This window comes from Mustela erminea, chromosome 2 (genome assembly GCF_009829155.1).
Source record: "Mustela erminea isolate mMusErm1 chromosome 2, mMusErm1.Pri, whole genome shotgun sequence".
Taxonomy (NCBI): Eukaryota; Metazoa; Chordata; class Mammalia; order Carnivora; family Mustelidae; genus Mustela; species Mustela erminea.
In genome coordinates, this window is record NC_045615.1 from 35,117,128 (window position 1) to 35,141,105 (window position 23,978).

General features: G+C 35.4%; 1 protein-coding gene across 4 annotated transcripts in view; it reads left to right on the forward strand.

Moving 5' to 3' along the window:
- Positions 1-23,978, forward strand: part of FSTL5 (follistatin like 5) — a 761,141-nt gene that overhangs the window by 684,359 nt on the left and 52,804 nt on the right. For all 4 annotated transcript variants that reach the window (XM_032332636.1, XM_032332637.1, XM_032332635.1 and 1 more), the window contains 2 exons: positions 6,380-6,487; positions 19,625-19,749. In XM_032332636.1, coding sequence (XP_032188527.1) covers positions 6,380-6,487; positions 19,625-19,749 — 233 coding nt within the window. The remainder of the gene's footprint in view (positions 1-6,379; positions 6,488-19,624; positions 19,750-23,978) is intronic.

The following is a 23,978-nucleotide window of genomic DNA, read 5'->3' on the forward strand; positions in this document are numbered from 1 at the left end:
AAACCCCAAGTTTTGTTTATCTTTGTTGCTATTATCAGTATAGATGTTTATAGATTATCAGTACCAGATGCAACTGGTCCATGGTCATTATAGTGTATAGTTTAAATTTTTCTATTTGTCTCATCTTCTCAAGAAACACTGATAAATTTGTTTAATACTGGGTAGTTGGGGATTATGAAGGAGTTAAGATTTGTGGATTGACAAAAAGAAAAAAAAAACCCTTACAATATATGTAAATTATATGCTCAAGCAATGTTTTAAAATATTAAATAAAAACATTTTATTGATATCTTTACAAAGCTACAAATAAGACCTTTTTTATTATTACATTATATAGTGTATTTTAAGGAAGGAATAGAAGACGTTAATTCAACATGACAATATAACACTCCAAAAATGGTTCTTATATAGAAGTTAAGAAATGCATTTTCAGACCTGAATATGTAGATCACTACTATTTATTAATTATAATAACAACACATTGTAATTTGAAAGATATTTCTTAAAGTGTTTAACAGATCAATTCATTTTTGAAAGTAAGAATGTGGCTTAATTATCTGAATATCATCAGGCCAAGCAAATCCCACTGTGTACAGAAAACCATAGTGTTTATGATACTGGAGAGAAATTTCCAACCTATAGTATCAGAATCCTTAATTTAAACAAATCTTATGGAGTCATTCGATAGATCCAAACTGATTCTGTTTGTTCTATTATGGCTGGAATTTGAATCACCTGCTACAGATAAATCTCATTTCTATAGGCTTCTCAAGGCAAAGTCTGAAAACAAGTTTCCTAACAAAGTAATATCAGTAGTTAAATACAAATCTATGCAAAGTAAGAGATGAGCAATCTATATAGGTTAATTCTGGGGTGGAAGATAAATATATATGGAATATTTTCTTATAATCCCATATTCTTGAATGTTGTTATTCAATTTATATCATTTCTTCTTGATAAATGGTTGGTGGCTGTAGGGAAAAACAAAACAAGACAAAACAAAACAAAAAACTATGTACACTAGTGGTCTCCAAAATGGAATGAAAGATGCGGACTTGTGAGAAAGAAATACTAGGATGTCATTAATATGTGTTTTTATCTTTAAAAAATCACGTTACACTTTATAATCTCTTAATATATGGACCAACATGGTAATCCTACATTAACTGTATGTTGAATGCTGATGTAATGCTCAATGGACAGGAGGGCACCTGAAGATGAAAGTAGGAGTTTTACAATAAGAGGGGATCAATATTGGTACTTTACTTCACTTTTATCTTTACAAAGGAGATAACAGTACTGCATACCTCAACACAAAAGTTGTTACAAAGATTAAATTAAAATAATTTTTATTTGTAAAACATTAAAAAAACTTCTCTGTTCATAATAAGCATGGTACAGAGTATAATTATCTTTCTTAAATAAAATAATAATGATGTTCTTAATAATAATAAGTTTTGGAACACTGTTTAATTTTGCAACTTGCTTTTCCCAGTCATGTATATTTAAAGTCCCATTAGTTGTATGTTGAATACTGCTATTTAAAAGGTATTGTTCTAAGTGTGTAGGTTGTATTATTGACTTAAACAAGCAGGAAAAAAGCTGCTTTCTTGGAACCTAGAATCCATTAGATGAAGATAGACAATGAAAAATAGGAATACTAAACATGCAAATTATAATATGTGGTCAGATGGTAAGTGCTTTAGAAAAGGTAAAACAGTGATGTAAGACCAGGTGGAATTAGGAAAAAGAAGGATGAGAAGATGTGTACCAAGCAAAGGCTGGTTACAGCATTAAGCAGGATATCAGACTGGCCTCACTGGGAGCAGGAGTTCTGAGCAGTGAACACGTTGAGGAAGCAGACACTGGGCTGTCTAGGGGAAGACCGTTCAAGGGAAAGCCCTCCGAAAAGCAGAAGTGTGGCTGGCATGCTGGATGAGCAGCAGGGGGCTCAGAGCCCCTCCCCTGGAGTGGCAGGTGAAGGGATCAGAGAAAGAAGACAGAAGGGGCAAGTCAGCCAGGGTGTGGTAGTCATTCGAAGGACCTCTGTCTTTACTCTGAGGGAAATGAGAAGACGCTGTAGTGCTTTGAGAAGATTAGTATTATGATCTGTCTAATGCTTACCAAAAAATAAAAATCATTTTAACAAATCTGTTGAGAAAGGTGGTGAGTATATAAAAAGTTAAAAGTTAGAAACCATGTGATGAGAGTTGAGAGGATAGAGGCTCTGTTCTTGATGGTATCAGGTAAGGTACTGCCGAGGTCAGTATTTAGAGGGCAGATAGAACTCGGTTTCCTGAGAATGTGAGGCATGGGAGAGAGAGGGCAGTCAAGGATAAGAGAATCTTTACAATGCCTTTCATAAAATGTGGAGAAATACTTAAACTACGTATAACACAGAGACAGGATTAATTGTGGCAAGAAAAATAATATTTTATGTATCAAATATAGTGTCTTTCTCTTTTACAAAAGCTAATGGCTTTTAAGCTTACTCATCATTTAAAGTAATTTCCAGAGTGTACTAGCAGGTATTTTGTGAAATCCAATACGTGCAATTTATTCCTTTCAAAAGTTGACAATATAAGTAGGAAAATATCTGTTTTTTGGCTGAAGATTGGTATGGCAAGATTATCCTGAAGATGGTTGTTTGGAAATATTTCTGTCTTTGTTACATGATCTTGTTTCTGAAAACTATGTTAATGTTCCCTCAGTAAAATGTGTTATATCTCCACACTTGAAAAGTTGTAAACAGATTTTTTTTTCCCTAAGAGTTAAACATTTTCCAAATAAAGTATGTCAGATGTATTTTTCTTCATTTTTGATCTGCATATCTTTTTTCAGTTCTGGTGAACTATTATAACCCAAAACCAAAATATATTGAATTTAATACCAAACCTCTGAAATGCTGAGAGACAAAAATGTTCAAACGTTTTGGAGATCACTGAGCATATATTTTTCAAAATCGGACACTGTTTTGAAAATTGATATATTTCTCTTTCAAATACGTTTATCTTAATTATTTGAAGGCAGTTGTTCATGGACTGCTTTTTGACATCTCCTGAAACATATTCTCATCAGTTAACTTTAAAAAATAGTCTCTGTCTTCCCATTTATAAAAATATTCATACTTAAAAGCTCAATCAAAGCATCACCTCCTCCCCTTATCCTTCTTCCAGGTTTGTACTTTTTCCTTTGCACTTTCTGGGCATTTGGTCCTTATTTTTATTTTGTGACTAGGCATCTAGCTATTTTAAGTTCTTCCACCCTCTAGCCTCTAATTCTTTAAGGAATTAGAGACTGTGTTTATTTACTTTCTAAATCTCAGATTCTTCATTTGCTAAATAAAGGTGCTGCATCTCCAAACTTTAAAACACTATGAGGCTATTGTCGTGAAATACCTCTAGTTCAATTAGCTTTTCTGACAGTAATAGTAGTATTTCCATGGTGCACCACAGAAAATCTTAGTAACTTCCTGAGGTATTGTTATTTTATGTTATTTTACTTTATTTTTGTTATTTTACTTTTTTTTTTTTTTCACTTAAGTGAGGACCCTAAAATTCACAGTCCGCTTCAGAATGCATGCTAGTAAGCATACTGTATTCTTCGGGGCACCTGGGTGGCTCAGTGGGTTAAAGCCTCTGCCTTCAGCTCAGGTCATGATTCCCAGGGTCCTGAGATCAAGCCCCGCACTGGGCTCTCTGCACCGCAGGGAGCCTGCTTCTCCCTCTCTCTCTGCCTGCCTCTTTGCCTACTTGTGACCTCTGTCAAATAAGTAAACAAAATCTTAAAACAAACAAACAAGCATGGTGTATTCCGCCATTCATTGGTTCTCGGCTGGGTCTGTACTGCTTATACAGATGATACTGCATATATTTGGGCCCTTGGATTCCTTCCACTTTCCAAAAGAGAAAAAGTCCAAAGAATATTTCTTATATATGAGGGAACAATAGGAGGGCAATGTATGCACGCGGTGTTGGGAATTAAACTAACAACTAGGAAGGATGTCGGTTCATATTCAGAGAGGTTGCACATTGGGGATAAACAGATCATCCAATCCCAGCTCTGCTGATCACCTGCTGGATGACTCCTGGTAAGGCTGTTTCCGTTTTTTGCCCTGCTTTATGTGGATATTAACTTAATCATGGACTGTGGTATGCCCTAGAAGTTAATACTTAGGAGAGGAACCAGGAAAAGAAAAGAACCTTATGAGAGCTGGCAAGTTGGAAATTTTCATTTAAATTTTTCCTTAATATTTAAAGTTACCTAAAGCTCTTTGCTCTTCGTGTAACTGACTCTTAACAATTGAATAACAGTGAGGGGGCGCCTGGGTGGCTCAGTGGGTTAAGCCGCTGCCTTCGGCTCAGGTCATGATTTCAGGGTTCTGGGATCGAGTCCCGCATCGGGCTCTCTGCTCAGCGGGGAGCCTGCTTCCTCCTCTCTCTCTCTGCCTGCCTCTCTGCCTACTTGTAATCTCTCTCTGTCAAATAAATAAATAAAATCTTTAAAAAAAAAAAAAAAGAATAACAGTGAGGTCTTTGTTACTATTGCTTTTGTTGTTGAACTATTTTATCTTTAACATTGTAAAGACCTAGAGATTATTTCTTTTTAAGCTGCATGCAAAATAGGGTAACTGTTATAATCACGTACAGATCAAGTTTTACATATAAAAGCGAAAATATGAAAAATCAAAGGAATCTTATTGCTTTGTTATTAGTGTAATAATTAATGATGGCACTTTTGCTATATACACATTGAAATTATCAATGAGAAAAAAAAAAGAAATTATCAATGAGCACATGAAGAATTTAAATGAAACATCTGGCATTCACTGGATTACAATTAACAAAACACCAGACTATTTCTTAAGCAATAAAGCTATTTAATTATCCCAAATAACTTCGTCTAGAGACAGTTACTCTAGGTTTGTGCAGCAACTCAAGGCTGTTATAGAGAATTCATTCTCCTTCATTTTTCTCCTGCCAAATCCTTAAAATGTTGTGTGGCTTTTCCTTCTTAAGCTTATTGTTTCAGGCCTCAAAATGACTTTGGAAATGAAGGCTTAATCTTGTTACATGGTAGTATTAAAAGCAGGAAAAAAGAGAAACTGTGGCACAGTATCATTGTCAAAAATGATATCGTTCATCGTGTTAATCCTTATCATGTATAACAGTCTAGGTCATGTGACCACGGGAGCTACTAGAGAGGCTGGGAAACTTGGCATTTGTGAAAGGGGAATAGGCTTAAATCTCTGGTGCTTGCCAAGTGAGCTGCCTTCCCTGAGAAAGTTGTTGGCTACAAGATTCCAAAACAACATAATGGCTCTATTAGTCAGGAAGAAAGTCAGGGAAGACATTAATACAGAAATGTTTAAGTAGGCATTTTCAGAAATTAAATAATTAATTCAGTAATCCAAGAGTATTGTGAATTTAAATAGATAAAATCCAGGGCAAGTCTTTTGAAAATAAATACTTTAGTACGACTAAGTTGCCAACATTTAGCTAAAATATGAACCTTCACATGTTCAACCACAAATGTACTTTACCTTTAACCCACTGAGAAGAGGACTGCATTATGAACTAGGACTTGGGAAATTCTCTAAGGATATTCACCAGAGCTTCTTTAGAAAGAAATGCTTTCAATATTGAATAAAGGTAGTGATATTGAATACAATTTATTTCATGTTATAAAATTAGAAAAATATACATAAAGAACTACTACAGGAAATTACTTTAAAAGGTATTAGCTTGAAATATAAATAACTTGAAATTAAGGTGAGCGAAATAACTTCCTGGCAGCAATTTGTTTTCTGGAAGTTTTGTTTTAAGTAAATGCTAAATATTATAAACAGTAGCAGAAAAACACATTTACCATATCAAGGATGGTTAAAAAATGCATTTATTTCTTTCCGTGATTTTAGATTTCTCGTTAAGGAAATTAAATTAGGTAATCTGTCATTAGGGTTATCACTGTATATCAGACTTAGGCATTTTAGCACTATAGATGGCCAAATCCCATGCCCAGCATTAGAATGAAAAAAAACCTAATAGTATAAACATAGTTCTTACCTGTGTTCAACAATTGAATAAAATATACATATTAATCATTTATATATCTTAAGTTCCTAAATAGCTTCTCCACAGACACCCAATTTGCATAGGTAATAAAGGAATATAACACTATATAAAATTGTGCAAAAACACGCTGGGTAAAGTATCATATTTCCAAATTAGAAAAATCAAGGTTTAGAAAAATCAGAAAATTGGCAACATAAATTTTTAATTTGGTATCTAAACGCTTGTGTTCTTTCATAATGTCTGGCATAGTTTTAAACTAATATTTCAGTCTGAAAACATTTTTTTTCAATTCCCGTTTATTACAGGCAGTAAGCACAGACCCTGTACCAGTTAAATTACACTATGACAAATCTCATGATCAGGTCTGGGTGCTGAGCTGGGGTACCATGGAAAAGATTTCCCCAACACTGCAGGTAAGCACATTTCAGTATATTTGAGAAAACCGTGGTATTTAAACCTTTAGCTATCTCATTGGATATTTATAACTATTCGAGAGTGATCTTCATCTAAGGACTGTACTTTAATCACTTCTAGATCTGCACAGAAAAGGGTGAAGAAGTTAATACACAAGTACTTGTTTGAATGGAAAATATTGCATGTCATTCTTATCAAAGTTTAAGCTATATGCAAACAGAAAAACCAATGACTGGAAAACTGATGCCATTAGTGAAAGATAGTCATAATTTGTCTTTCAACAATTACCTGCCTCCCTTCAGTTTTCATGAGAATTTTCTTGTTTCCATCTCTTTTTTCCGAAATGGAGCATGTGAGCTAGACACCAAGAGAGTTAGATAGTCTCAAGGCAGATCTCTATTTTTCTCCAGACAGGTAGTATGATCTTATCTGAGAACAGACTCATTTCTAATTGGGGAATAAGTGGTATAATCTTTGTGGAATTTGCTTATGTTTTAAAGTTGTTTATATAGAACTTGACAGAGGAAAAATTATATACTTTGACAATGTCTCTTTGGCACAGTTTCAATTGTTGGAGTTAAAAGTTTAACAGAAAACTGAGAGGGAATGAGAAGGAACATTCGTCCCTGAAAATGTTTTATCTATATCTCAGACTATCTTGTGATTATAGCATGGCTGTGAATATTCCACTTATTAGAAATCATTAAACTTTGGCTGGTTTTCAGTAAGTCAATTGAGTGCCATGTTTTTATTTTAATCCATTGTCACTACCAATACCTTAAATGTTTTTGAAAGATTTTTAGTTTTGCAATATTTAACTTACAAAAGACAGTACTATGGAAATCTTTTAAGAGAGCTATCAGAATGAAGATTCCTATTATATTTCATTAGAAATATGTGTCATTTGAAACATCTAACATATAATAGTATTCCAGTTATCTATTGTGGCAAATCAAATCACCCTAAAATTTGATGTGTTAAACAGAATTAAAGATTGACTTACTACCCATAGTTTTGTGCTTCAGCAATCTGGGCAGTTTGTGGGCATAATTGGGGAACACTCAGATGGCCACACTCATCTTATTACAGTAGCTGGATAGTTCAAAATAGCCTCACCCCCACGTCCATTATGTATTAGTGGTGAATAGCTGGGTGGCTTAAGTCTACTGCATGTGCCTGGTTATCCTTTAGACTGGCATGTCAGCATGGTGGTTCCAGGGTATAAGAGAGTGGAAGTTGTGAGGCTAATTAAGATGTAGGCAATAGAATTCTTATTAAGTCACTTCTACCACAACTTATTTTTGTTGTTGTTGTTTGTTTCGTTTTTTAACTTTTTTTTAGTGTTCAGTTAGCCATTGTATAGTAAATCATTACTTTTTGATGTAGTGTTCCATGATTTATTAGTTACATATAACACCCAGTGCTCATCATAGCACGTCCCCTCCTTAATAACCATCACCTTGTTACCCCCTCCCTCTACCCTTCTTCTCTCTGAAACCCTCAGATTATTTCCTGGGGTCCATAGTCCCCCATGGTTCTTTTCCCTCTCTGATTTCTCCCTCTTCAGATTTCCCTCCCTTTCCCTATGGTTCTCTGTGCTACTAGTTATGTTCCACATATGAGTGAGACCATATGATAATTATCTTTCTCTGCTTGACTTAACTTCACTTTAAAAAATCCCCTCCAGTTCCATCCATGTTGACACAAATAGTGGGTGTTCATCTTTTCTGGTGATTGAGTAATATTCCAGTGCATATATGTACCACATCTTCTTTATCCATTCATCTGCTGAAGGGCATCTCAGCTCCTTCCACAGGTTGGCTCTTGTAGACAGGGCTACTATGAACATTGGGGTACATCTGCCCCTTCTTATCACTTCATCTGTATCATTGGGGTAAATACCTAGTAGTGTAATTGCTGGGTCATAGGGTAGCTCTATTCTTAACATCTTGAGGAACTTCCTACTCTTTTCCAAAGTGGTTGCACCAGCTTGCATTCCCACCAACAGTGTAAGAAGATTCCCCTTTCTCCACATCCTCACCAACATTTTTTGTTTCCTGTTTGTTATTTTTTTTTGCTGTTATTGTTAATTTTTGCCATTCTCACTGGCATAAGGTGGTATCTCATTGTGGTTTTGATTTGTATTTCCCTGAAGGCTAGTGATGTTGAGCATTTTTTTCTGTGTTTCTGTTAGACATTTGTCTTCTTTGGAGAAGTGTCTGTTCATGTCTTCTGCCCATTTTTTAACTGGGTTATTTGTTTTTTTTGAATGTTGAGTTTGAGAAGTTTTTTATAGATCTTGGATACCAGCTTTTTATTTGTAATGTCATTTGCAAATATCCTCTCCCATTCCATGGGCTACCTCTTAGTTTTGTTGACTGTTTCCTTTGCTGTGCAGAAACTTTTATCTTGATGAAGTCCCAAAAGCTCGTTTGTTTCATTTGCCTTTGGAAACGTGTCTTGAAAGAAGTTACTGTGGCCAACGTTGAAGAGGTTACTGCCTATGTTCTCCTCTAAGATTTTGATGGATTCTTGTCTCACAATGAGGTCTTTCATTCATTTAGAGTTTATCTTTGTATATGGTTTAAGAGAATGGTCCAATTTCATTCTTCTGCATGTGGCTACCCAACTTTCCCAGCACCACTTATTGAAGAGACTTTTCCATTGGATATATATTTTTTTCCTGTCAAAGATTAGTTGACCATAGAGTTGGGGGTCCATTTATGGAGTTTCTATTCTGTTCCATTGGTCTATGTGTCTGTTTTTGTGCCAATACCACCACAACTTCTTGATCAAAGCAAGTCACACTGACTGCCTAGTATCAAGAGGGTGAAGTAACAGAGCTCATCTTTTGATGGAAAGAATATAGTCTTCATCTATCATCACAATATGGTAATATTGTCTAGTTATTTGATATTTTGTACTTAAATCCTGACAAGATAGAACAGGTCAATATCTATGATTTTTTTTTAAAAATTCACTTATGAGTTATATTTAATGCTATTACCTTTAAAATAAACACAGCTTATAAAAGTTAATATATGTATATATGTATATATATATTTTCTTTTAAAGCTGTATGAATTTTCAATATAGCATATTCTTTGGAACTGAATCCTTCTCCTCCCCTTTGGTACTTGCTACTTTGATAGATTAATAGCTTTCTCAGTGTTGCAAACCTTCCATAAAGCACTTTAGGCAAACTCCTTTAATATAATACAGAAAGGGAGAAAAAGTCTTTGAAAAGGTGTTAAGTAACTTTCCACACATTATTCAGCCATTTAAAAATGGGTTCTTTTTGGGGAGGAGTCAAGATGGCGGAGAAGTAGCAGGCTGAGACTGCTTCAGCTAGCCGGAGATCAGCTAGATAGCTTATCTAAAGATTGCAAACACCTGAAAATCCATCAGCAGATCGAAGAGAAGAAGAACAGCAATTCTGGAAACAGAAAAACAACCACTTTCTGAAAGGTGTTTTCCTTTTTTTTTTTTAATTCTTTTCTTTTCTTTTTTCGTTTTCTTTTTTTTTTTTTCTTTTCTTTTTTATTTTTTTTCTGTTTCTTCCTTTTTGAACCTCTTTTTATCCCCTTTCTCCCCCCTCACGATTTTGGATCTCTTCTAATTTGGTTAAAGCATTTTTTCCTGGGGTTGTTGCCACCCTTTTAGTATTTTACTTGCCCCTTCATATACTCTTATCTGGACAAAATGACAAGACGGAAAAATTCAACACAAAAAAAAAGAACAAGAGGCAGTACCGAAGGCTAGGGACGTAATCAATACAGACATTGGTAATATGTCAGATCTAGAGTTCAGAATGACAATTCTCAAGGTTCTAGCCGGGCTTGAAAAAGGCATGGAAGATATTAGAGAAACCCTCTCGAGAGATATAAAAGCCCTTTCTGGAGAAATAAAAGAACTAAAATCTAACCAAGTTGAAATAAAAAAAGCTATTAATGAAGTGCAATCAAAAATGGAGGCTCTCACTGCTAGGATAAATGAGGCAGAAGAAAGAATTAGTGATCTAGAAGACCAAATGACAGAGAATAAAGAAGCTGAGCAAAAGAGGGACAAACAGCTACTGGACCACGAGGGGAGAATTCGAGAGATAAGTGACACCATAAGACGAAACAACATTAGAATAATTGGGATTCCAGAAGAAGAAGAAAGAGAGAGGGGAGCAGAAGGTATACTGGAGAGAATTATTGGGGAGAATTTCCCCAATATGGCAAAGGGAACGAGCATCAAAATTCAGGAGGTTCAGAGAACGCCCCTCAAAATCAATAGGAATAGGCCCACACCCCGTCACCTAATAGTAAAATTTACAAGTCTCAGTGACAAAGAGAAAATCCTGAAAGCAGCCCAGGAAAAGAAGTCTGTAACATACAATGGTAAAAATATTAGATTGGCAGCTGACTTATCCACAGAGACCTGGCAGGCCAGAAAGAGCTGGCACGATATTTTCAGAGCACTAAACGAGAAAAACATGCAGCCAAGAATACTATATCCAGCTAGGCTATCATTGAAAATAGAAGGAGAGATTAAAAGCTTCCAGGACAAACAAAAACTGAAAGAATTTGCAAATACCAAACCAGCTCTACAGGAAATATTGAAAGGGGTCCTCTAAGCAAAGAGAGAGCCTACAAGTGGTAGATCAGAAAGGAACAGAGACCATATACAGTAACAGTCAACTAACAGGCAATACAATGGCTAAATGCCCCTGTCAAAAGACATAGGGTATCAGAATGGATAAAAAAACAAAACCCATCTATATGTTGCCTCCAAGAAACTCATTTTAAGCCCGAAGACACCTCCAGATTTAAAGTGAGGGGGTGGAAAAGAATTTACCATGCTAATGGACATCAGAAGAAAGCAGGAGTGGCAATCCTTATATCAGATCAATTAGATTTTAAGCCAAAGACTATAATAAGAGATGAGGAAGGACACTATATCATACTCAAAGGGTCTGTCCAACAAGAAGATTTAACAATTTTAAATATCTATGCCCCCAACGTGGGAGCAGCCAACTATATAAACCAATTAATAACAAAATCAAAGAAACACATCAACAATAATACAATAATAGTAGGGGACTTTAACACTCCCCTCACTGAAATGGACAGATCATCCAAGCAAAAGATCAGCAAGGAAATAAAGGCCTTAAACGACACACTGGAACAGATGGACATCACAGATATATTCAGAATATTTCATCCCAAAGCAACAGAATACACATTCTTCTCTAGTGCACATGGAACATTCTCCAGAATAGATCACATCCTCGGTCCTAAATCAGGACTCAACCGGTATCAAAAGATTGGGATCATTCCCTGCATATTTTCAGACCACAATGCTCTAAAGCTAGAACTCAACCACAAAAGGAAGTTTGGAAAGAACCCAAATACATGGAGACTAAACAGCATCTTTCTAAAGAATGAATGGGTCAACCGGGAAATTAAAGAAGAATTGAAAAAAATCATGGAAACAAATGATAATGAAAATACAACGGTTCAAAATCTGTGGGACACAACAAAGGCAGTCCTGAGAGGAAAATATATTGCGGTACAAGCCTTTCTCAAGAAACAAGAAAGGTCTCAGGTACACAACCTAACCCTACACTTAAAGGAGCTGGAGAAAGAACAAGAAAGAAACCCTAAGCCCAGCAGGAGAAGAGAAATCATAAAGATCAGAGCAGAAATCAATGAAATAGAAACCAAAAAAACAATAGAACAATCAACGAAACTAGGAGCTGGTTCTTTGAAAGAATTAATAAAATTGATAAACCCCTGGCCCGACTTATCAAAAAGAAAAGAGAAAGGACCCAAATAAATAAAATCATGAATGAAAGAGGAGAGATCACAACTAACACCAAAGAAATACAAACTATTATAAGAACATACTATGAGCAACTCTACGCCAACAAATTTGACAATCTGGAAGAAATGGATGCATTCCTAGAAACATATAAACTACCACAACTGAACCAGGAAGAAATAGAAAGCCTGAACAGACCCATAACCAGTAAGGAGATTGAAACAGTCATTAAAAATCTCCAAACAAACAAAAGCCCAGGGCCAGACGGCTTCCCGGGGGAATTCTACCAAACATTTAAAGAAGAACTAATTCCTATTCTCCTGAAACTGTTCCAAAAAATAGAAATGGAAGGAAAACTTCCAAACTCATTTTATGAGGCCAGCATCACCTTGATCCTAAAACCAGACAAGGATCCCACCATAAAAGAGAGCTATAGACCGATATCCTTGATGAACACAGATGCGAAAATACTCAACAAAATACTAGCCAATAGGATTCAACAGTACATTAAAAAGATTATTCACCACGACCAAGTGGGATTTATTCCAGGGCTGCAAGGTTGGTTCAACATCCGCAAATCAGTCAATGTGATACAACACATCAATAAAAGAAAGAACAAGAACCATATGATACTCTCAATAGATGCTGAAAAGCATTTGACAAAGTACAGCATCCCTTCCTGATCAAAACTCTTCAAAGTGTAGGGATAGAGGGCACATACCTCAATATCATCAAAGCCATCTATGAAAAACCCACCGCAAATATCATTCTCAATGGAGAAAAACTGAAAGCTTTTCCGCTAAGGTCAGGAACACGGCAGGGATGTCCATTATCACCACTGCTATTCAACATAGTACTAGAGGTCCTAGCCTCAGCAATCAGACAACAAAAGGAAATTAAAGGCATCCAAATCGGCAAAGAAGAAGTCAAATTATCACTCTTCGCAGATGATATGATACTATATGTGGAAAACCCAAAAGACTCCACTCCAAAACTGCTAGAACTTATACAGGAATTCAGTAAAGTGTCAGGATATAAAATCAATGCACAGAAATCAGTTGCATTTCTCTACACCAACAGCAAGACAGAAGAAAGAGAAATTAAGGAGTCCATCCCATTTACAATTGCACCCAAAACCATAAGATACCTAGGAATAAACCTAACCAAAGAGACACAGAATCTATACTCAGAAAACTATAAAGTACTCATGAAAGAAATTGAGGAAGACACAAAGAAATGGAAAAATGTTCCATGCTCCTGGATTGGAAGAATAAATATTGTGAAAATGTCTATGCTACCTAAAGCAATCTACACATTTAATGCAATTCCTATCAAAGTACCATCCATCTTTTTCAAAGAAATGGAACAAATAATGCTAAAATTTATATGGAACCAGAAAAGACCTCGAATAGCCAAAGGGATATTGAAAAAGAAAGCCAAAGTTGGTGGCATCACAATTCCGGACTTCAATCTCTATTACAAAGCTGTCGTCATCAAGACAGCATGGTACTGGCACAAAAACAGACACATAGATCAATGGAACAGAATAGAGAGCCCAGAAATAGACCCTCAACTCTATGGTCAACTAATCTTCGACAAAGCAGGAAAGACTGTCCAATGGCAAAAAGACAGCCTCTTCAATAAATGGTGCTGGGAAAATTGGACAGCCACATGCAGAAAAATGAAATTGGACCATTTCCTTACACCACACACAAAAATAGACTCAAAATGGATGAAGGACCTCAATGTGAGAAAGGAATCCATCAAAATCCTTGAGGAGAACACAGGCAGCAACCTCTTTGACCTCAACCGCAGCAACATCTTCCTAGGAACAACGCAAAAGGCAAGGGAAGCAAGGGCAAAAATGAACTATTGGGATTTCATCAAGATCAAAAGCTTTTGCATAGCAAAGGAAACAGTTAACAAAATCAAAAGACAACTGACAGAATGGGAGAAGATATTTGCAAATGACATATCAGATAAAGGACTAGTGTCCAGAATCTATAAAGAACTTAGCAAACTCAACACCCAAAGAACAAATAATCCAATCAAGAAATGGGCAGAGGACATGAACAGACATTTCTGCAAAGAAGACATCCAGATGGCCAACAGACACATGAAAAAGTGCTCCATATCACTCGGCATCAGGGAAATACAAATCAAAACCACAATGAGATATCACCTCACACCAGTCAGAATGGCTAAAATCAACAAGTCAGGAAATGACAGATGCTGGCGAGGATGCGGAGAAAGGGGAACCCTCCTACACTGTTGGTGGGAATGCAAGCTGGTGCAGCCACTCTGGAAAACAGCATGGAGATTCCTCAAAATGTTGAAAATAGAACTGCCCTATGACCCAGCAATTGCACTATTGGGTATTTACCCTAAGGATACAAACGTAGTGATCCAAAGGGGCACATGCACCCGAATGTTTATAGCAGCAATGTCCACAATAGCCAAATATGGAAAGAACCTAGATGTCCATCAACAGATGAATGGATCAAGAAGATGTGGTATATATACACAATGGAATACTATGCAGCCATCAAAAGAAATGAAATCTTGCCATTTGCGACAACATGGATGGAACTAGAACGTATCATGCTTAGCGAAATAAGTCAAGCAGAGAAAGACAACTATCATATGATCTCCCTGATATGAGGAAGTGGTGATGCAACATGGGGGCTTAAGTGGGTAGGAGAAGAATAAATGAAACAAGATGGGATTGGGAGGGAGACAAACCATAAGTGACTTTTAATCTCACAAAACAAACTGAGGGTTGCTGGGGGGAGGGGGTTTGGAAGAAGGGGGTGGGATTATGGACATTGGGGAGGGTATGTGCTTTGGTGAGTGCTGTGAAGTGTGTAAAACCTGGTGATTCACAGACCTGTACCCCTGGGGATAGAGTATTATGCCTCCATCAGAAAGGATGAATACCCAACTTTTGTAGCAACATGGACGGGACTGGAAGAGATTATGCTGAGTGAAATAATTCAAGCAGAGAGAGTCAAAAAAAAAAAAAAAAAAAAGGGTTCTTTTTCTCTGAAAGTCCAATAAAAATATGCTTTTAAGATTTAATGAATTTTTAAAATATTTGCTGAGTAGAGAGAAAGGTGAGTCTCACGCCTGAAAATAAAATGTAAGAATTGAGATGTAAATAGTGTAAATGTAAAATAAAATGTAAGAATTGAGAAGCACTCTTAAAATAGTACATATAGTAAGATTTATTTGCATAAAGTAACATTTATACACAAATGCATATGCATATATATGTGACAGATTAGATAAGATAATATATAGATAGACAGACTGACAGGAAACACAGGGTCTCTGGATCAGAGAACAGACCATTTCTTACTTAGGAGCATGCTAGTGTTTATGCTCCAGCCTCCATCCCAAGGGTGATGTGGTGACAGACTAATGTTACCCTGTATGAATAGCACATTTGCACTAACAGGAGAAGAAACCTGGAATTATGTGTCTCAGAGTTTTTGTTTGTTTGTTTGTTTGTTTGGTTGTTTGTTTTTAAGACTGTTGGCATATCATCTATCCTCTCATGACAGATAGAGATTGTTATACTCTATACTTATATAAATAATAATATATTGTTATACTCTGGAAAGCAAATTTTACCCGATAAGTATGCTAGAATGTCAGTAAGGCTCAAGGAAATTAAGTCTCTACTTCTCTCAGGTGCAATACCCCACCTTCATCTTCCAAGGCATTTTTGCTATGCCATCATCCTTTCTCCAACTTTGCTAGAGCTCTTTGCTTAGAAAGACCTGACTCAGCAGAAATATCAGAATATTCAGGATGATTGTCTTCCAACAAGATTCTCAGGAAACATTTGCAAAAGGAAATGGAATTTAAGATTTGTTTGACAAGAGAAACAGACTTTCCTTTGGTGAAATCAAAATCACCAAACCAAAACATGGGCAAAATCCCATTTTTGCCCAAGTGTCCTTGTGCTATGTTGAAAGATCAGACTAGAACTAGAGACATTGATGCTAGGTTGTGATGAGTAGTTAGACAGTAAATTTTTGCCCTAATGTAGTATATAATAGTGGCCACTGAAACCTATCAAGGATCAAAAGTCCTATGTATACTTCTACTTTGTGGGTTTTTTTTCCTAAGATTTTTATTCATTTATTTGACAGAGATCACAGGTAGGCAGAGAGGTAGGCAGAGAGAGAGGAGGAAGCAGGCTCCCTGCTGAGCAGAGAGCCCGATGTGGGACTCGATCCCAGGACCCTGGGATCATGACCTGAGCTGAAGGCAGAGGCTTTAACCCACTGAGCAACCCAGGCGCCCCCTACTTTGTGTTTTCATTTTGGCTATAATCCAACCTATAAATCTTTGTCAATTATGGAGCAAAATATATTATTTTCTGTGATAATGATAATTAATTAATAAAAACCCATAAACTGTCATGGTAGGTGTATAAGACAGTGATTTTCCAATTAGTGTTCTCAGATGAATTCTCAAAGATTTATCACAGTTATTTTTTTCCTTTTTAAAAGGCATTTATGCCTTATGAAAATTTAAGACATGCTATTCTAAAAGTCATGTGACTCTCATCTAAACAGTTTTATAATACATATGTAATGTCTTTTCAAATGCACAAAATTAGAGAAGAAATGTCCCCAGGAAACAACTTGGAATAAAGTCTTTACACCTTGTTGTTGGTGAGGATGTAGGCCCCAGCCAGATGGGGTGACAGTGGGATGTGGCAGCTGTAGGTTTGTGGAAGACATCACATATGGAGGAACCAGCAGCAGGATACAATTAGGAATAAACCAAGGATTGTCGTAAGATTGGACCTGTTGATTAAGGTGCATCATAGATCAACCTGTGCATCCTTGCTGTTAGTCAGCTCAGTCCTGAATCTGGCAGTCCACTACATCTTGTTCACCTGCAGCAGTGAGAAGGACCTAGAACCATCAGGGAACAAAGTCCAGACTGAGAAGAACTATGGAAATGGCATTGCATCTTTTACAACCTAGGACTGTGCCAAACCCAAAGAGATGCTCAGATGCTTACTATACCTTCACTGGTATAAAATATTTTTGCATCAGTAAGGTTGGGATACATTATAGTGTTGTTTGAATATTCAGTTATGTGATGCCTGTAGACTACTGAGAACACATAATTGGCATGTAACAAGCTCTTAGTAAATATTATTATTGCTGTTGTCAGTTTGAGTATTAATTTTGAATACATGTACATGCATTTCAGAGTTAGGCACCCCTATTCAAACTAAGGGGAAGAAAATTTGAGGAATCCCTTTTCCATTACTTCTGTTGACCTTTATTAAAATCTTACAGACATGAATGGCTAAAATCCACTGAAAATGTCCTCACTGACATTCCTTAATAAAATAGGTATGGTATCTTTCAAGCTTTTTTTTAAAGGCTTTGGTTCTCTCTTCCTCTGGGCACACGATAGGCTCCTTTTGGTTGGGTGGAGCCATATGATTAGTTCTGGCAAATGTGGTCTGTTGTCAGTGGAAATAGTCAAGGTAGTTGGCTGCTCGTTCAGCATGGGATACTAAGTGAAACAGTGGATACCCCACCAAAACCCTCGGGGAAATTCATGGGTGTGAGATGAAGTCTTCAAGCCTCTAAGACTTTAGTATTTTTTTTTCTATTTTTTTTTTAACCAAAACGTAACTGAGCCTATCCAGTTATAATCATAATAAGCTATTTTCATTGAAAAGGCAATTTCCAGAGGGAACTCAATGAAAGCATACTCACATGAGTGAAGAAAAATTAGCTATTCAGAAAAAAAAAAAAAAATCAAAGTGCTACTTACTTCTGTCATAAAAACCAAAAACTGTGTTTTGAGGGAAGAAAGTGATTACCTTAAGAGAGTGAGTCAATTATTTAGGAAGTTTAATTTGGTGGCCATATATAGAAAGGACTTAAAAGGGGAGAAATAAAGACAGAACGTGCTTTAAAAGGCTAACACAGAACAATGGTTGACGAGCAGAAACAATAGGAAAACAAATGGAGAGGTATGAAAAATCTGAAGAAAGAACTGATAGAATTTGGTGCATAATGGGATACAAGGAATAAAAGAATTAAATGTAGTGATCTTCTCTTTAATGGACTATATTATTTATTTTTTATTATTTTTTTAAGATTTTATTTATTTATTTGTCAGAGGGAGGGAGATCACAAGTAGGCAGAGAGGCAGGCAAAAAGAGAGGAAAGCAGGCTCCCCACTCAGCAGAGAACCCAATGCAGGGGTTTGATCCCAGGACCCTGAGATTGTGACCTGAGCTGAAGGCAAAGGCTTAACCCACTGAGCCACCCCAGCACCCTGGATTATAAAGATGTTAAAAACCAATTAATGATGTCTAAGAAGAAGAAATGTCTTTGATTAGAACTTACTTAAATCTGGGGCACCTGGAAGATTCAGTTTGGTTAAACATCCAACTCCTGGTTTTTGGCTCAGGTCAGGATCTCTGAGTTGCAACCCATGTTGGGCTTCATGCTCAGCAGGGAGCCGGCTCAAGATTGTCTCTCTCCCCCTTTCCTCCTCCCCACTTCTCACTCTCTCTTCTCTAAACAAGTTAAAAAAATAATAATAAATAATAACTTACTGAACTTTGTTACTTTCAATTTATAAGAAGAAAAAATATTATAATTTAATCTATTTTAAAGTTGCTAAGAACTAAAATGATTTCATATGATTTGTTTTGGAGTTTTCAGTTTTGTTCCCAGCTGTGTTCTATATCAGGAGGAATTTTTTTGTTTTGTTTTTCTGTTACACTTCCACAAAGCTGAAGAAAGAAAGAAAAACCTGTAATACTTGCTTTTATTTACTTCATTCTCCTATTACACATTACTGTATTCAATATACTATCATCAACTCCACAAAGCTGAAGAAAGAAAGAATGGAAGGAAGAAAGGAAAGAAGGAAGGGAAGAAAGGAGGGAGGGAAAGAGAGGAGCAAGCAAGAAAGAAAGAGAAGCAAGCAACCAATAATCTCATTTATATCATATGTACAGTTGCTTTATTTTTCTCATTATAGCAAGGTTAATGCTTTTATAATACAGAAGTTGTTTCTACCTATTTTATAATTTAGGCAGAAATTATTCAAGACAAATCCTTCTCTATTTTTTATTTCTTTAGAAAAACAAATTTCTATGTTGAAAATAAGCAAACAATTACAATAATCCAGTTTCCTTAATGATATACTAGTTTTGAGAGGGCAATAAACAGTCTCTGAAACATTTCCTGATTTGTTTCATCTCTAAACAAAATTAATGCTGGTACTATTAAGGGAATGCACTGGCAATGTCTAACTGTAATATGCTCTTTCAGGTAATAACGCTGGCCAGCGGGAATGTGCCACACCATACTATTCACACCCAGCCTGTGGGAAAACAGTTTGACCGAGTGGATGATTTTTTTATTCCTACTACAACACTCATCATCACCCACATAAGGTAAATGCTAAATGAGTGATCAACTTTTAGATTTCTCTCTGGTTTTGATAGGAAGCGAGGGGAAGTCATAAAAAACAAAACACATTTCTGTTATACATAGATACACATGTAATTGCACATGATTTACCTTGTCTCATCTGCTTGATGAACTTTTATCAACTTTAGTAATGGATTTCCTGTCCTGTATTTCTTTTTATGCCTCAAAAAGGAGTGAATTTTAAACAATCAGTTGCTTTTTAAAATCAATTTTATAGTTAATATTTTTGCAAATAGCCATTGGAATTTTCTTATTAACTTTTGTAAAATGCTGATATTCGAACTTGGCATGATGAAAGAAACACTTTCATAGAAATCCATTCAAATATTATAATGACATTCTTTAATCATTTTCCTCTTATAGAAATGAGCATAAAAATGTATTGGAAGCATATAGTAAATTGAAATGAAATGTTTGAGGCCTACACTTTGAAGAAACATGGTGTGTTCTACCCTTGAATGTATTTATAAGAGGTGAAAAGATAATTACTTCTAATGACATTACTCCAAAGTGCCATAGAAGGGTTTAAATGCTTGACAGAGAGAGACACAATATATTATAATTTTAAGTACTATATATTTTGATAATTTACTGAAAAACTTTTAAAGTATCACCTAGCAATGTTAGTGAATTTGAACCAAACTATCATTTTGTTGTGTTTCTCAAGTAAATTATATTGAGAGAGAGTTGTTCCAGATGTTATATGACTCATTATTTGATTCTTACATATATATATATATATACATATGTTTCTCTTGTATTAAATTGGAAATTATCTTATCTAAGAGTTAGAGTTATAAGAATTCTCAAACTTACAAAAGTAAAAAAGGGAGTTTAATAAATCAGAATTGTGTTCATCTTCAGACACTACATAGAAACTGTCATTTGCATAGCCAAGTATGTTTTCAAAGAGGTTAGTATATTTTTCAAGCAAATGACCATTACTTTCAGAATATCTATTATGTGCTCAACAATAAAGTGATTAAAAAACATAATGTCCTGTTATAATTATTACATGTTTTATGGAAAATAAGTGGAACTTTTTGAAAATGCAGCATATTTTTAAAGTATTGTATTGAAGTAATAATTTTTACATCTGACTGTAAGTGCTATAATAGTACAGACACAAAAGAAATTAGAATATGAACGAAAAATGGGACCGCTTGAGATAGTATGAAAAAAAAATACATTTTTATTTGGAAATGAGTGTTATAATTAATTCCTTTGTTATTTTCAAGTTGCTGATAAATTATTATCATCAATAATTTACTGTGTAACACTTGCTTTCTATTTATCCTATTCTCCTATTACACATTACTGTATTCAATATACTATTATCAACTTCGCTTTTTTTTTTTTTTTTCCTGAATGCACTAGTAACAGAATTATTTGGGGCAAATCTCCTGGTCTACAATACTAATAGGGTTAATAGTGTATAGTTCGGGCTGTTTCTTTTCCCCTGCAACCAGTAAATTATATCATTGTGGTAAAATAGCTACCAGGTCAAGAGTTTAACTTTGTTTAAATGCAGCAAGCGCTATGTGTAATTCTGGGTTTGTATTTATAATTGATATACAAAATTATATTGCATGATTATAGAATTGCTATATATGCAGTCAGAACATAATATCTTCTTAGGGTTGAAATGATTACTATATAGCTAGAGTTGGAGCTAATAATTAGAAGAACATCTAAATAATGGGAACACATATAAGGCAAACTTTTATTTTAGTTATTTCTTTATATTATGAGAAACACTGAAAAGTATGCTTGAGGATATTTTTAAACATCATTTTCCTTTTAGGGATGGATAGGCAGGGTTGTTTTGCCATACTTGTAAAATATAATAAATTAAATTATAGCAAGCCTACTTGCATAGCTTCCATATACAGTCCCATTTTCATGAATGTGAATGATGGTAAAATTTTCTACTGCATTTCAAAGTAATTATTCCTATTACTAAGCAAAGAGTGAGAGTAAAAATTAGCATGCATTTTCAAAGTCAAAACATTAAACATAAATTATTTTTAATATAATGAGAATTTTTTTCTACATCAGGAAAATCTGAGGGACAGATACAGTCTTTTCTCCTACCAATCTCATGTAACATATTTTTCTAACCAAATCTAGCGTGTGTTTAAATATGTGTTGCAGAGATTGATCTTGTTTGTAACTTGAGTTTTTCAGAATTTGAGACTATTTTCTGATGCTGGACTTGGTATATATTTCCAGGCCAGGCAGAAGGTCTGACACATAATACGTGTTTAATTAATATGAGTTTCCTTTCTCTGACCCCTCATCACATTAATCTACTTTTCTCTCAGATTGCTACACTCTCGTTTCAAATAATTTATATCTCAAATGTCTGAAAAGATCCTGGACAAGTGTCAGGATTTTATACCCTAAGTGCCTAAAAATTGGTAGGCTCTTAATTCATGTTTCTCACAGGAATGGAAATAAAGAAGAAAGTGCTATGCTATTTCCTAAGCCAGACTATGTCTAAGACGGAGAGAATTACATAGCATTAAGGGAACTGTATTTCTTTTGTACTGAGTTTCCCAGCATCTAACACGGTACCAGAGATGCAACAAGTACTGTATTAAGTGCACATGAATTATGTGGAAACAGTAAATACAAACAATAAGTACTTACATCTCCTGTCAGATCAAAGTCTGAAGGTCCCAGCAACAACATTCGCCATTGGCTATTGTGAATTTAGCCAGTTTACTTCATTTCTTTCTGAGGACTGGAATGAAATAATGTTTAAATATTAAGTTGCAGGGGCCTGGGTGGCTCATTCAGTTAAGCAGCTGCCTTCAGCTCAGATCATGATCCCAGGATCCTGGGATGGAGTCCCAGCTTGGGCTCCCTGCTGAGAAGGGTGTCTGCTTTTCCCTTCATCTCTGCCCCTCCCCCTGCTTGTACTCTTTCTCTTTCTCTGTCAAATAAATAAATAAAATCTTCAAAAAAAATCAAAAAAATTTTAAGTTGCCCATAATCATGATATAGATACTACTCATAATCCACACTGTAGCAGGGGTTTCTCTGTGAATAGTGACAATTTTGCTAAAGGTTTGTATTTTCCCTGCTTAACTTCTCATTTTTTTCTACATTTTTCTCCCTTTTCAATGTCTAAAATTCTCAGGTTTGTTTAATCTAGTCTGTAAAGTAAATCGAGACTGAGGAATTTAAGAGAAACAAAATTATTTTATCCATCTATGTTAAAAAACAAGCTTGTAGCTTAAAAAATAACCAATCTTCACAAAATTTAGAAAGCTGTTCATTTTTTAAAACAGCTTAAAATTTTCAGCATTAAAAACTTTTTGGATCTTAATTTATGTCCCTCATTTTTAATTGAAATATAGTTGACATTTGATAGTATATTAATTTCAATTGTACAACATAGTGATTTGACTATTCTCTATGTTTTGCAATGCTTGCCATGGTAAGTATAGTTACCGCCTGTTACCATACATAAATATCACAATATTTTTGACTATATTTCCTGTTAGTACTTCTTAATCCCCTTCACCTATTTCACCCATCCCCCTCTTTGTCCCCTCCCTTGCAACCACATTTACTCTTTGTATTTATGATTCTGTTTGTTCATTTTGTTTTGCTTTTTAGATTCCACATATAAGTGAAATCATTCGATATTTGTCCTTGTTTGACTTATTTCACTTAGCAGGATAGCCTCTAGGTCCATTCATGTTGTCATAAAAGACTTCATTTGTTTTAATGGTTGAGTACTATTCCATTATATGGAATGATTGTGTGTGTGTTTGTGTGTGTACATGTGTTTCATATCTTTTTTATCCATTTTGAATGACCTGAGAAAGTTTAATTTTGGAAAACTCATTTATATCTAAAAAATATCTAGACTGATTCTATGCACTCATTCAGTTCCTCAGTGATCTCCTTCCCATTCCTTGAGAGACCCAGTCCAGACCACATGCAGTTATTCCTATTTTTAAGTATACATGTTGCCTAAGTGAGCACACACATAGTTATTCCCATTTTATCCTATGGAATGGCACTTTAATAGTAAAAAGAATCCCATTTTGGTTTTATGTATTCCTTCCTTCTCCATAGGAATCAGAAGAGTACCTGAGCCCTAGGCTGAGGATATACCAGATACACTGATGCCATACTTCCTTTGATCTAAATCAAAATGGTCTTTAAACGATTGAGT